This window comes from Labrus mixtus, chromosome 4 (assembly GCF_963584025.1).
Source record: "Labrus mixtus chromosome 4, fLabMix1.1, whole genome shotgun sequence".
Classification (NCBI taxonomy): domain Eukaryota; kingdom Metazoa; phylum Chordata; class Actinopteri; order Labriformes; family Labridae; genus Labrus; species Labrus mixtus.
In genome coordinates, this window is record NC_083615.1 from 2,714,134 (window position 1) to 2,729,445 (window position 15,312).

The 15,312-nt window shown below is 41.4% G+C and overlaps 1 protein-coding gene across 1 annotated transcript in view; it reads right to left on the reverse strand.

Moving 5' to 3' along the window:
• Positions 1 to 2,718: 2,718 nt before the first annotated feature.
• polr3b (polymerase (RNA) III (DNA directed) polypeptide B) overlaps positions 2,719 to 15,312 on the reverse strand; it is a 29,904-nt gene continuing 17,310 nt past the window's right edge. Inside the window, exons 22-28 of the mRNA XM_061035145.1 lie at positions 11,527 to 11,644; positions 10,948 to 11,090; positions 8,619 to 8,722; positions 7,155 to 7,321; positions 5,650 to 5,763; positions 5,312 to 5,485; positions 2,719 to 3,066 (exon numbers count right to left, since the gene is read on the reverse strand). Coding sequence (XP_060891128.1) covers positions 2,937 to 3,066; positions 5,312 to 5,485; positions 5,650 to 5,763; positions 7,155 to 7,321; positions 8,619 to 8,722; positions 10,948 to 11,090; positions 11,527 to 11,644 — 950 coding nt within the window. The 3' untranslated portion in view covers positions 2,719 to 2,936. The remainder of the gene's footprint in view (positions 3,067 to 5,311; positions 5,486 to 5,649; positions 5,764 to 7,154; positions 7,322 to 8,618; positions 8,723 to 10,947; positions 11,091 to 11,526; positions 11,645 to 15,312) is intronic.

Genomic DNA, 15,312 nt, shown 5'->3' on the forward strand with positions numbered 1-15,312 from the left:
CATCCTTAGGACACTTGTTGCCCCATTTGGTTCTCATCTCATTCCACCCATAAACCATCTCGGTGCTAACTCTTTCTCAACATATTGTGTGCTCAGCCTCACATACTCCAATTTTCTTACAATTGCACCAGTGGGAATTTTCCTGGTGGAGTTCTCCCCCCTATTTTTTGCTCACTTTCGCGATTGGAAACCTTATTTTTTGGTGTGCCTCTAGAAGAGGGAACGGTCACAAAGGGGGGGGAAGTAAAAGTGCAAAGCCCGAGGCTGGGAGGGCTCTGATGGAGTGCCTGAGAGCTGGAGAAGGGAAAGCTGTGATTAGAATATGAATGGAACCACAGGAGAGGGGGAGAGGAGAGGGGGAGAGAAGAGGGGAGAGGAGAAAGGCGGATTATGGCTGAATTACTCACCACACCATGGATAGCAAAAAAAAAGAGGACTTTCTCCACCCAGTGCGCAGGCGTGGGCTCCACTGATGCTCTGCCTCTCAGTGACATACAACATGCAGGTTACCCTAGAGCAGGTATGGGACAGGAGCAACAACAACAGGATCACTCTGTGCATCTATCCAGACTCAGAGAAAATTAAAAAAAAACTATGAATGAGAATGACTGAAGGCTCAAAAAAAACCTTCCTTATAAAACTGGAAATCATTGTTGACACATCTGACAATTCCAAACTGATTAGGAAAATATTACACAAGAAAACAAACAATGGCACATTAATGACACAACATTCAAAGGCCAATGCAAAGCTGTTGCTTTAAAGAGGATCAAATTAATTTCAGTCAAAAAAGGGAGTAGGTGGAGTCTGCCTCTCCTTCAGTGGACGTCCTCTTGTTTTCAGAGCTGTTATCTGCTTATTAGAGACTCATAAAATAGGACAGGTGCAGCCACCAAAAGGGCCTCTTCCATCCCTCCTATTCTCACACACTCTGCCCGCAAAAACGGATGTGTACCGCTTTTGTTCACTGAAAAGGCCTCAATTGAATTTTGTGTGTGCGTGTGTGTGTGTGTGTGTGCGCGCACGAGTTGGGGGGGGTATGGCTACGCCACATATACAACATGTTGGTGGATTTAAAAGAGGAAACCATATGATTCTTCCTGATGACATGAATTAGTGAAGCTCTGCCATTTCTGTTTCGTCACTCATATTGAATCATCCAGCAGGCTGCCTATCAAAGATCCTTCAACGATCAACTGATTAACATCTCAGGTTGTTTAAAAAAAAGAAAAGAAAGAAAAGCTCCTCTTGATGGTTTTATGAGCAGCCAGTCAGGATCTATAAGACTCCACAATGTTTCAAATCTACTGGCTCCTTCTTCAGGATTATAGCTCAACTTCAGAAAAATCAGCTCATGATGAATGTGTACGATATTAAAATAAGCTGCAAAAAAACTATCAATTCACCAATGATAGGTTCTGTGTTTAATCAATTCACTGTCAATGATCTTTGAGAGTCTTTCTTTGAGAAAAACAGATGATCTGATTCAATCATCTCAGATATGAATATTGGCTGTTTTCCTGATTTAAAACCTCCAGGAGAGGAAATGGATTGTTTTTGGGTGAAGGACTTCTGGTTACAAAATAAACAGACGTTTGAAGAAATGATGTTTAGATTCTGACGGCTGCATTGCCTACACTTTTATGAAGACAAAAACTGAACGTAAACAGTATCCGTCCATTCCTGTCTATTTAAAATGCTTCAACAATATGCTGTGAAACTACACGACCTTCAGTTTCCATCTATAAAGGAAAAAGACGTACTGCGTGTAAAGTTTTAAACACTTGTAGAATTCATTTTCATCACTTTATTGACACCATCACTTACTCTTTCTTTTCTATTTTTATGAACTGCTGTAAAAAGTTAATTTCCTGTGTTGGAGATCAATAAAGTTTTTATTTCTACAGATTATCTTCTCATCTGTTTATAATAGGAAACTGCAGAATGACATACTGCACATTTTTAAAAGTACAGATATCACAAAATTGACTCTTATTTTATATTTAAAACCTATTATAAAAAAAACATTTAACCCAATCAATTCAGAAATGAAAAGGGAAAACCAGATGTCAAATCTCTGCTTTGTTCGTGTGGCAATTAAAATATAAAATTTGGAGTGCTGTCCTTATCGTTTTTCTTATTCAAAATGTTTTTGGGATTCAGCACCCAGACGTTTTTGTTGAACGTGAGTTGAGTGTGTTTTTTGTCTATAATTAAATCTCTGCTTTAGACATTTAATCAGTACATGAACACACTGTAAGTGATCTCTGACATCAACGTTAACAGTAATGAAGAGTACCAGAAGGGTTTGACACACAACTATCGTCTGTGGCTAGATTTAAGAATGGACGCCACCTGGATGACCCCGAGAGTAAGACATTTGACCCAGATAAAACCCCTGTGATGACGTCCTCATAGACCGAGAAGGTTTGAGGTCTCTGAGCTGGAAACCCTGCTGCCTTAAAGGCAGGATGCACATTAAACCACCTTTAATCCTTGCTATGAAAAAAATTAAGTCCATGGTTTCCCATTAAAAAAAACACGTTGGGCTTTGTTTAATAGAAAACTACAGGAAAATGGGGATGCACGCTGTTCCTTTTCGTTTTAATCAAACCTGAGCCAATGTGTTTAGATCGAGAGCATTTCCAAAGCATATCACGATGACTTTGTATTAGATATGAAAATGTATGAAAAGTAATCAGAGTACCACACAGCAGCTGAAAATGAAATCATACATCTGTGTTTATTTTATACACATACAAAGATCATAATGTTGAGAAAGTAACAACAACAAAAATGTACATGGTTTGAACATCAAAATGTTTCAAAGCACTTTTTGAAAGCCTTCAGCTCTGATATCTCGACATGTTGTTCCGTCTGAGACTTCTTAGAAAACCTTTTCACTCACACGGTCTGTGTTTGTGTCCCTGTCTTTTTCACTCGTTGTAGCGTGACAGTTTGAGTCGGGGGATGATGTTCATGGACTGCAGCTCCTGGAACAGCAGCTTGCAGGCGTATGGAATACGCAGCGTGGAAACGTGGCAGGAAGACTTACAGTAGTGACACCTGGAAGAGGAAAAAAAACAAAGGATCAGACCAGAAGAATAATGATGTAGAAAGGTTTGTAGAGGTCTTAAGCCTGGCTCACTCTGCAGGATCATCGGGCCGATTTGAGCTCCGATTCTTCCTTCCCGACAATCTCAGGGTCGCTCCCGACTCGAGGCTGCTCGGACCCGATTCTCTGTTCAGATTATCTTGTAGTGTGAGCGGTACAAAGATCCAATCTTAACGTCCCCGATCTGCCCGGTGATCGTCGGGGGACGCCTCGATTTATTTCAAACATGTTTGATATTTAGAATTTAAAATCTTGACGATTACGTCATGAAAGGGTCCGGCAGAAGTTGTGTGTGACTACAATATAATCACGAGAGACAAGGGAGGACTGTAGTCATGGCGACCAGCAGCAGGAAGCAACCCGGCGTTTTATTTATTTTTTTACTTTTCTGTACAGATCATCAGTGCAGCACTTTTCTGAAACTTGTCTCCATATATCTACGATTGTATCAACTTTTCTATATCCTACAACAACTTCCACTTCCTTCTCTTTCACCAACCGTCGTCTTTTGTTTTTTTCAAATAAAACTTTATTAACAATTGTCAACGCTCCGTCCCGACTTCACTCGTACAGTGTGAGCTCTCCGGCCGTGCCCGACAATCGGGTCGTACAGTGTGAGCACGTCAATCTCAAGATCTGGTCGGGCGTCGTGAACGATTCAGTCGTACAGTGTGAGCTGACATGACACCCCGACTTTTATACAATCGGGGGGAAAAAGGCTTTAAAGAACTACATTTCTAAAACAGTGCCTAGAATCCATACTGAAAGTGTTCATGCGCCTAAAAACACAGAAATGGTGTGCGCACAAAATAATTAGAATAATACATATATAATATAATAATTATAAAAACGTTAGTACGCACACCTGCACGCAATGTTCCCTTTATAAATCACGATCCACCTGGTAAATGTGCGCACGTAGATGAGCCCCATGTTCCGCCCTCTACACGCCCTCATTTAACCATAAACGGTCGATGCAAAGCAGCTCGTGAATCAAAAATGCAGACAAACGAGCGGGCAGATCAGAGGGTTTCCAGTGCTGGATCGCCGCGAAAAACCAGAAGTTTAGACAATGCAAATAACCTTTCTGACTCCTACAGCGCCAAAAACCCAATTAATCAAAGGTTTCATCAATGAAAAAAAAACAACGTTTGATTGTTGGCCACATTTTTTTTAGTGTGAAACTCCGTCTGCTCTTTGACTAATTATGAGGATATATAGGTCAAATGATCTTGATAGAGATGCCCCGACTTAATGTCCACACTTTAATTATTTACACAAATACGTGCAGGTGATAACGATGTGCTGAGTTACGGGAAGGCAAAATATGTGAAGCCACCGCTGTGTCTCTGTGCGTCTGGCAGCTCAGTCATCTTGATTAAAAACTAAGAAATCACACCTGATGATAAACATGATATTGAAAGATATTAATAGCAACTGGTGATCTTTTGTACATGCACGCCTCTGCTCAGTGTCTCCATATGGTTGATACTACCTACCATGCATCCTCGAGGTTCATTACAAACTGTAGAGCTCTGACTCAGTCGTACTCTCGGGTTGGATGGCCCGCTTTGGCGACCCGTAGACTCACACACTGATACATCTTTATATCTATCTGCTTCCTCTCTATCTATGTGTTTTTATCATGCAGAGAAGTACCGGACAGTATTCTTTGAGTTCTCAGGACCTCTTTATGCTCTCTGTCACCAAACGCTGGGACAGAAATTGAGGAAAAGGTCTTTTGGGTACTCTGCACCCTCAGCCTGGAATCTGTCGCAGAATGACTTAAAGCTCAAGGACCTGGTGTCCTTAAATGTTTTTAAATCTAAAATGAAAAACATGGAAGCAGATTCTATAGGATGTCGATGTTTTAGCTCGGCTGTTTGAACGACTGATTCCCTGATATGACTCATAGATGGTTTTTCTATATTAATCCAAAATGTTGTGTTTTGTAAATTGTACTTTGTCTCTCTTTGTATTTCTGTCTGTAACTTTGTGTTTTTGCTGCTGCCTGTCTTGGCCAGGTCTCCCTTGAAAAAGAGGTTTTTAATCTCAATGGGACCAACCTGGTTAAATAAAAAGAAAAAAAAAAAAATGGTGGCACTGTGTTCTTTGTGTTAGTCTAATAAGAATGAACTATTTAGTGAAACTTTCACAGAAACATATTCAGCTTCTAAAAACCAGTGTTCCACTTACCACCCAGAGTATCCCAGCAGGCCGCACTGTCCGCACACGTCCACCTCAAAGGCGTCGCTAGAGATCATGAGGCGCTCCAGCAGTAACATGCTCGCTCCGTAGCCGATCAGACAGTCGCGCTCCATCTCGCCCAGACGCAGACCTCCATCTCTAGAGCGTCCCTCAGTAGGCTGCCTGATAGCCGGACAGACACATTCAGAAAATTACAGAAAAATGTCACTGGTAAAGAATCAGTGCAGAAAACATCAGAAGAAACAATAACATGCTTTGAGGTTATCGGAGAGCAAAGCAGTTTTTTTAATGAGCCATTTCTTTAGAAACTACAAAACTGATGTTACCTGGTGAGAACAGCTCTGGGCCCTCGGGCTCTGGCGTGCATTTTGTCCAAGACCATGTGCTTCAGTTTCTGATAATACACCGGTCCAAAGTAGATGTAAGCCTCCAGAGGTTCTCTGATGATGATACAGCAGAAGAAAACATTAAAGCCTCCACATAGATCTTTACCTCATCAAGAATGTGTCACAACACCAAACATTTTCTGGTTTCTGCTCTGTACTCATGTGGGATGGCTTCCTTACAGTTATCTATTGTATTGTTGAGTTTTTGAGGGCAGCATTAAAAACACATTAGAACAAAAAAAGCATCCGATAAAAACGGTGCATTCAGGTGCGATGGAAAGCTCAGAAATACTATCTTTAACAGTTGGCTGCCAAGATGCTGCTCTTACTGGCTTTTATAAAAAATAAAAATAAAAATAAAACACAGCTAGCCATGGCTCAAACAATCTTATCGCAGACTTTTATTAAAACAATTATTTTAGGGCTTTTTGCCTTTATTTGATAGGACCGTTGATACAGTAAGGAATTGGGAGCCCGCCTGGAGGACCTCAGCCTCCATAGAAGGAGTGTGACCTAACTGAATGACAAACTAGATGAGCTAGATTAGCAACCAAGACATTCATTCAGCACCACTCCTCACATCTTTACTGGAATCTAGTAATTAGCCAGAAGATAAGTTAGAATTAGCATTTACAATATGCCTACAGCATTCATTGGATCAGAAACCAATGTGACTCCATCCATGTTTGAAACAGTCCGTGGTGGAGTCCTGAAATATGTGTTTAAGTCTGGAGCAAATGTAAACATTGTGAGAAAGATAATGATGTATTTCTTGTTTAAAGTCTTTATATGTGATTTTTCACACTTAAATAAAATAGAAATCAAGTCTCTCCTCTGAAAATAACTCTGTGAGTCATGACTGAGTTTTCAGAGTCCTATCTTCAGTTTGTTTACATCGCCCGGACGGCCGGCTGACTCCTCCCCTCGTGTATAAAAGTTGTTTAATTGAGGGACTAGAGAAAAGAAGAATAACATACTGTACTCACTGCTTAACTGTGTTTCTAGATCACGCTCATTTCAGGTAAATTTACATGCAGTGTGAAGATACGAGCAGAATAAAGATCGCTAGCATTAGCATGCTAACACAACAATGCAGCGCAAGTTGTTTTGGTTTCATGCTGGTGCTCAAGAGCGACATCTGCTGGATCAAAAAAATCACATATAAAGCCTTTAAAGAGGTTTCTCTTCAGCAGCTGACTCCTAAAGAATCAGATACGTCTGTAGAGTTGTCAGTGCAGCTGCATAACATTAAAATCATGACAACACTGAGAAAAGGGTTCGATACTTTGTATTTGATTTCCTGTAATGAGCTTACACATGTAGGTTTATTAGTGACAAGAAAGAAATCATTTCAAAGAATAAATATGAAGTCTGCAGAGTATGAATGGTACGCTTTGCAGCAGAAGTTGTGTTGAGTGAGAGAAAACATGCATTCTTGTTTTTACCCTGTGATTCCTGAGGTGACGTAATCTTTGCCCTGATAGTTGTATCCATAACGGATGAGATCTTCACACACATCCTTCACCTTGCTGCCTCCGAAGGCTGTGCCGTAGTGAAAGCGTCCATCCAGGACCCCCGCCTTCCCGGCCAGCAGCTCTATCAGCTTACCCACCTGACAGAACGACACACATACACACACTTTGTAGCTCAGACACATCAACAATGGTCCACAACATACAGTACATGTTTGATAACCTACACTCTCTCCTGGCACCAAATGTTGGTGTTTTGGGGGGGATTAGAATACACACGTCCCCCCTAAGGGTCGGACCAACAGTTTTAGGATGACTGATTTCAACAATTCCACAGAGGTCACATCCAGAGGACCCCTGACCCCACCACATGAAAGGAAAACACCTACTCTCAGGCCACAGAAACATCCTCCCAAGCCAAACATTTCTGAGTCTTTTCCATGACGACCACAGAGTAAACACGCCGACAACTTCAGCAGTAAAAGATCGTTGAAGATTTTTACAGTGCACGGGACAAAAAAGAGGGCAGAACCAGAGCCAAGTTTCATGTCATTCTCATTCAGCGCCAATCCTTCAACTTCAGATGTACTGTGCACGTTTGATAAAACTTCCACACGCTGCTACAAGCGGCCGTCTCCGCAGCAACAAATATCTGTTTGTGAACAGTTTAGATTGCTGCTTAGCGGCGTCAATAGACGTGTGCTCTGGAAGCCAATGATAACCCAGAGAGGAGCGCGGATAATGAGGATTTTGTTTCAGGAGAGCGACACAAAACATTTTGAGGAGAGACAGAGTTGGTTAACAATGAACTCGCTGATAAATCTTTAAAACTTCAAAATAATAACAAACAAAAAAAAACACAAGAAAACAGAAGTGAATTTCATCAACAGAACTAATCCTACACAGAATATGAGAGTTGAACTAATTTGTCAACTAAAGATTAAATATGTTTTTATTAAATTATCTTTTAAAGAAAAATTATCAGCCTTCAGCTGCAAAGATAGTTTGGTTTGTTGTTTTTCTTTTTCAACAACCAATATTAAGTGAGTATCTTTTTATTTTGGACTGTTTAACACAAAGTCACTGGGGATCAGGGGAAGTGTTGTCAGCTTTTTGCTCTTTTTTTGGGGCCATTTTCTAGATTTTATTTTAAATTTTGCCTTGATAGGACAGTTTAGGAGAGACAGGCATATGGTGAAAGAGTGAGGATGACACACAGCAAAGGGCAGAGGGTTGAAAACCAAATATGGGGAATCTGCTACAAAGACTTCAGCCTCTGCATATAAAAACTCAAAAAAACTGGACTAAACCTGCACCCCTTTTCTTTTTCTGACAAAGAAAGACAAAACATTTGAATGATATATTGATTAAATACTCTGTGCAGGATTCTTCTGCAGTTTAAACCCAGATCGTTTTCTTTGCAGATTCATGTAGTACCGTCATTCTGGAGGGATATCCGTGAGGGTTCATGATGATATCTGGACAGATACCAGAGTCACAGAACGGCATGTCCTCCTGAGGAACGATAAGACCACAAACACCTGACACACACACACACACACACACACGCACACACAGAATGAGAGAGAGAAAAAGAAACATATTGAATTCAATGCACACCTGAGCACACAGCAGTTTGACCCACATTGCAAATAAAGCAAAACAAGTACGTTGCAGGAGTGTTTGGTAATCAGTAAAAAGCCACAGAAATGGAAATAATGCTGAATATTCAATAGATTGTTTAAGTCTGCTTTCAGCATCTTATATGAGAGGATAACATATGATTCCCAATTATTACCATTCAAAATGTAATGTTAAATTATTTTTCTTAAAATAAATCAAGAAGTTGTAGTAAGGATGATATTTATTAGTAGCAGCAGCCTTACCATCACTTTAACCCTAAAAAGTCAGATGAGCTTTTCCCATGAAACTTAAACATTCAGACGTTTTATGCTTATTGCCGTTTCTCTGGCTGAGCTGTCCGTGACATTTCCATACTCATGTGGACCGACAGCCTTGTCTTTTAAATGACGTGGGAGACAAGCACCCTGGTAGCCAGGAGTTTAAGTGTGAGTGCAAATGTTTGCAGAGGGGACGAAGCACTCTTCCTTGCACAGGGTAAACAAATTGTCGGCCCATTTGCAAATGAAAAAAAAGAGAAGGAGGGGAGAAGAGAAGAGAAGGAGGGCAGGAAGTGGAGAAAGGTAGCTTAGCTTGACAGTGAGACTGGGATTACACATCCATGACTTTTTATTTCAACTCAGAGGAAGTGGAGAGGATCAACCGCAAGAGGAGAAGTTGAATAATCCGTTGCACGTGGGGAAAAATGTGCTATTAGCCGACTGGTCAGCCACACAGCACAGAATGCTGATGCCCAACAGGATGTTGACTGGGAACAAGTGCAGCAATTAACTGGAAAGTCATCCAACAAGCAGGAAGAAGGTGTAAAAGAGAGGAGAAAAGGGGGCAAGAACAACCGGGGGCCAGTGGAAACATAAAAAAAAGGGGGAAAATCAATAGAAAGAAAAGGCAGTAAAAAAAAAAAAAGAAATCCTTAAATATCAGGATAGAAGTGGGATGAAAGAGAGAGGGTGGAAACAAGAAATGAAGGACAAGCCGACAGAAATAATCAGAGAGAGAGAGAGAGAGAGAGAGAGAGAGAGACACTAGTTCCCATAGCAGACATCCTCGCTGTTGTTTGTTTTGTGTGAAAGTGAATGATAAAAGAGGCATGAAATCAGCAGAGAAAGGCAAGACAACAGCAAGGGTCCAGAGCCCTCCATCACAGCTCAAACAGCTCCACGCTGGCGGTTTGCACAATGGGCCTCTACTACTGACTACCCCTTTACCTCCTCCCCCACCTACACAGCTGTGAGAGAAAGTGTGTGTGTGTGTGTGTGTGTGTGTGTGTGTGTGAGACTGGTAAATAATTAACTTATTCTGCTCTGCTGGACCAAAACTTATGAGACTAGTCATGAGGAGCTGGGAGATCTATTGCTTCACTTTCTAATTGAATAATAATAAAAAAAAAAGTTTACAATTTACAACTTTATTTTTGTGTCAAAATGAAAATGTGTGTTTTCCCATAGAAAAAAAGATCCCTAAAGGAGACAAAAAAATAGCTTCCACATGCATCCCTTATATCTGAAGGGATCCAGGTAAAAAAACTATCTGTCCCACCAGTTGCTTATCTGGGACTAGCCATTAAAGATCTCCTTCAGCTAACCCCGCGGCGACCCCTCTCTCTCTCTCCGTCACTATCTGAGACAGAAGACATTGTTCCGTCCCGAGCTGACCGCCCAGTGGCCACGGCGTTAATGAGGAGAGTAAATTATGCATGGCGCCAGTTAGCTTTTTGATTAAAACATCATACCGGCCCTCTATAGGGGAGGTGCTGCAAAACAATGGAGGTTGTAAACACTTTTACCCCAAGTAGCAGCAGAATACTGCTGGGGTGTAATAAATTTGCATAGTCTGGCACCGGACAATGAGCCAATTAATTGAAAAGAGCTCTTGAACGATGAGGACAGGGGGGCAGTGACAGAACAACAGCCACTGGAACTTGACTCAACAAATGCTCAGGCACTGAGAAGGCCAAAGAAAAAAAAAAATCTTAGAAATGTTATATTTTTTTTTTTTTTGAGGTAATTTGGGGCTTGAGGGCTGGATGCATATCAGAAGGATCCTCAGTGTTGTGCACCTGTAGAAGTTTCAGAAGAAGATTTTTGCAGCATTTCACTGTGTCAAAGTGCAGAGCTTAGAGCACCTTTCTGTCCGTGCCGACTGCTGAATTTGTCTCCGATCTCGGGTCTCCTGGTCTGCCTCAGGAGGATCTTGATGAGGAAAGCATCTTCAGCGTTGGAGGATATCATCACCTTCTCGATGTACGAGTCTGTTGAGCCCTTATAGCTGCAGAAAGAAACAAGGACAGCAGGCAAGACTTTCAAAAAAAATGAAAGGTGGGTTAACCATTTCTAGAAGTCCTGAGACCCTCTGATGAACACTAAACAGTCACAGTGTCAGACCTGTCGCGGTGAAATGACTCCGTCACTGTGAATATACATATATGTATATTATTTAATTTAAATGATCAATACACGCACACTTATTTATGTAAATACTGTAATTGACATCTTAATTGACTCATCTGTCACATAACTGCATTTTACTTATTATCATGTTACTTCAGCATCTTTTGCACTGTTTCATATTTAGTCATGTAAATATTAGTCTTTTCTTATTATGTTTATTGTTGATATTTAATGTTGTACCTGTACATAAGAGAGGTGTTACCTGTACACACTGAGGTGTTTGTGTGTGGTGCGAGGAGCTGAAATCAACTCACCTGACGGGCACGTCTCTGTACTGCGGCTGGCCTGGCTGGGTACTGCCCTCCAGTGGTGTCTGGGTGACAGTTGGCATGGATTTGTTCACCAACACCTGCTTATTCTCAACTTTCTCACCTGGACCAAACACAAGACACATCACACAGTTTATCACCGTGTCCATAAAGTGACTCCAAATACATCTTAAATCTTTGGTTCCTCTTGGTCTCAGCTCATGTTGTTGGGTTCTTATGATGGTTCTTATGATGGTTCTTATGATGGTTCTTGTGTTGCCTGGGTTCTTATGATGATTCTTGTGATGGTTCTTGTGATGGTCGGGTTATATATGTCTGTTGGGTATCGTGCACTTTGGGTTCTTTTCTGTTGAATTGTATTTAATTATTTTGAGTATTTAGTATTTGTTATGTTCTTGCTGTTGTTTATGTTCTTCTGTGTTTGGTTTAGTTTGTTCTTGTTTTTGCTGTTTGTCAAAGCACTTTGTAAACCTGTGTTTTTAAAAGGTGCTCTATAAATAAAGTTATTATTATCTTTCTTTTTCAGGATGAGTCATTTATCAAACAAATGTGTCACTTTCTGAAAACAGATTGACAATCGTGATATATTTTCACAGCTAAAATTGAATTCTGTTTAGCCTTTTTTTTCCCGTCTCTCATAATAACCAAAACTTTTTTTGTTGAGTCATGTTGAAAGTCTTCAGTTTTAAAAATGGAGTGATTATTTCCATCCCAGCATCTCTAACATGTTTCACCAGCAATCACTCACATCACATGACGTATCCATAACATGTCATGGGACCCTGAACACCTGAGTTACACTTCAAAGTCATAGTTTGTATATTTAATGATACAGCTGATCACTTTTAGAGAGAAGGGAAGTGGGAAAGAGTAACTGCATGCAGGGTAACTTTGTCTTAGTCTGCACAGTTCAAAACATACATTTCAGATTTAAGAAGATTGAGGACAAATCGTGTCAATGAGGAGAAGTTAAGAGTCACATTTTCATCTGTCTTGTCCTCATAATGATGAGTTAAAAACACCTGTAACAAATGAATGATGTTACGTTCAAGAACTACAGGTGTTGAAAGTGATTTAAAACTCTTGTCACTATGTGATAGACAGTAAAGATTTTTTTTTTAAAAGTGCATTAATGACAAAAGAAAGAAGCGGTGGATTAATTTTAATACTAAGTACTTGTTTCCTTTTTTAAATGTGTTTGTTGAAATGAAGTGGCCAAGCCTAGCAGCATCAGTTAGTGTATACGCGAGAAATTGTTTCACAGAAAAAGTCAATCAGCAGTTAAGTGACTAAATAAATAAGCAGTTATTGTACAGTAGATAAATGAGTTAAGGATTACTGCACATTAAGTAACAGATCATTTATTATTGGATAGATAAGTAACAGTTGTTGCACATAGAAAGGACAGGTGAATGAAGACTTATTACACTTTAAGATGATCAATAAAAGCCTGGCTCACACTGCAGGATCATCGGGGCCGATCTGAGCTCCGATTCTTCCTTCCCGACAATCTCAGGGTCTCTCCCGACTCGAGGCTGCTCGGACCCGATTCTCTGTTCAGATTATCTTGTAGTGTGAGCGGTACAAAGATCCAATCTTAACGTCCCCGATCTGCCCGGCGATCGTTGGGGGACGCCCCGATTTATTTCAAACATGTTTGATATTTAGAATTTAAAATCTTGACGATTACGTCATGAAAGGGTCCGGCAGAAGTTGTGTGTGACTACAATATAATCACGAGAGACAAGGGAGGACTGTAGTCATGGCGACCAGCGGCAGGACGCAACCCGGCGTTTTTTTAACTTTTCTGTACAGATCATCAGTGCAGCACTTTTCTGAAACTTGTCTCCATATATCTACGATTGTATCAACTTTTCTATATCCTACAACAACTTCCACTTCCTTCTCTTTCACCAACCGTCGTCCTTTGTTTTTTTTCAAATGAAACTTTATTAACAATTGTCAACGCTCCGTCCTGATTTCACTCGTACAGTTGAGGCAGTAGGTGGGGGATGCTGAGTACACAGGGAGAAGAGGAGAGGACCAAGGATGCAGCTTTGGGGTACACCGGTGATGAGGAGATGTTGTTTTCCAGCCTGAAATGCTGAGGTCCGTTTGTGAGGAAGTCCTCGATCCACAGACAGAAGGGTTCTGATGAAAAGCATTCTGATGAAGATGTTTAGATCTTCCAGGTGGATGATGGCTGTGTGTAATGAAAGGGATATGGCGATCTTTTGCTGATCTGTTGGTCCTGTACGTGAACTGGTGTTGGTTGAAACCAGACGTGGGTCAGTACCAGTCTCTATGCATTTTATGATTACTGGGGTCACATTAACCGGACGGTAGTCATTCAAGATTGAGACTACTGTTGTCTTGGGTACTGGGATTATGGTTACAAGAGGACTGTGGCCTGTTGTAGTGGCTGATTGAAAAGACTTCAGTGAGCTGCTTGACACATGCCTTCAGCGCCCCTCCTGGGACCCCCATCCGTCCCGGAAGCCTTTTTGCAGTCTATAATGAGGAGGGCCTGCTTAACCTGGAAGGGCTGCAGAGTGAGTGTACGGGTCTTTTCTCTGAGGGTGTAATGAGTGTGTCTGGTCGTAGGCTGGAGGTGTCCTCAAAGCGGTGCAAATAAAGAGTTGAGCTGGTCTGGGAGTGAGGTATCAGTGGGGGAAGGTTGTGCTCTAGCTTTGTTTGAAGTAAGCGATGGTCCTGATGTCTTGCCACATAAAGCAGGGGTTGTCATTCCTGAAGTTGTCCTTAATCTGCTGCTTGTATTGTTGTTAAGCAGCTTTGATGCCCCTGTTAAAGTCTGCTTTTGCTCTCCCGTATGCTTCCTTATCCCCTGATCTGAGTGCTGCATCCCGAGCTTTGCGCAGCACGCTGTTGTTGAACCATGGTTTTTGGTTGGGGAATAGTTTGAGCTGCTCTTTTGTGGTGACATTTTCAATGCAGAAGTTGATGTAGGATAACACTGATGAGGTGTGGCGCTTGATGTCTAGTTCTTCAGAGAGCTCTAAAGCCTGGCTCACACTGTGCGATTTGTCCCCGATTGTATAAAAGTCGGGGTGGCATGTCAGCTCACACTGTACGACTGAATCGTTTACGACGCCCGACCAGACCTTGAGATTGACGTGCTCACACTGTACGACCCGATTGTCGGGCACGGCCGGAGAGCTCACACTGTACGAGTGAAATCGGGATGGAGCGTTGACAATTGTTAATAAAGTTTCATTTGAAAAAAACAAAGGACGACGGTTGGTGAAAGAGAAGGAAGTGGAAGTTGTTGTAGGATATAATTGTAGATATATGGAGACAAGTTTCAGAAAAGTGCTGCACTGATGATCTGTACAGAAAAGTAAAAAAAGAAAAGAAAAAAAAGCCGGGTTCAGCGTCCTGCCGCTGGTCGCCATGACTACAGTCCTCCCTTGTCTCTCGTGATTATATTGTAGTCACACACAACTTCTGCCGGACCCTTTCATGACGTAATCATCCAGATTTTAAATTCTAAATATCAAACATGTTTGAAATAAATCGGGGCGTCCCCCGATGATCGCCGGGCAGATCGGGGACGTTAAGATTGGATCTTTGTACCGCTCACACTACAAGATAATCTGAACAGAGAATCGGGTCCGAGCAGCCTCGAGTCGGGAGAGACCCTGAGATTATCGGGAAGGAAGAATCGGATGATCCTGCAGAGTGAGACAGACTTAACATAGTAACCGAAACAGTCCTGAAGTGCTGACAAAGCTTTCTCAGACAAGATGTCCT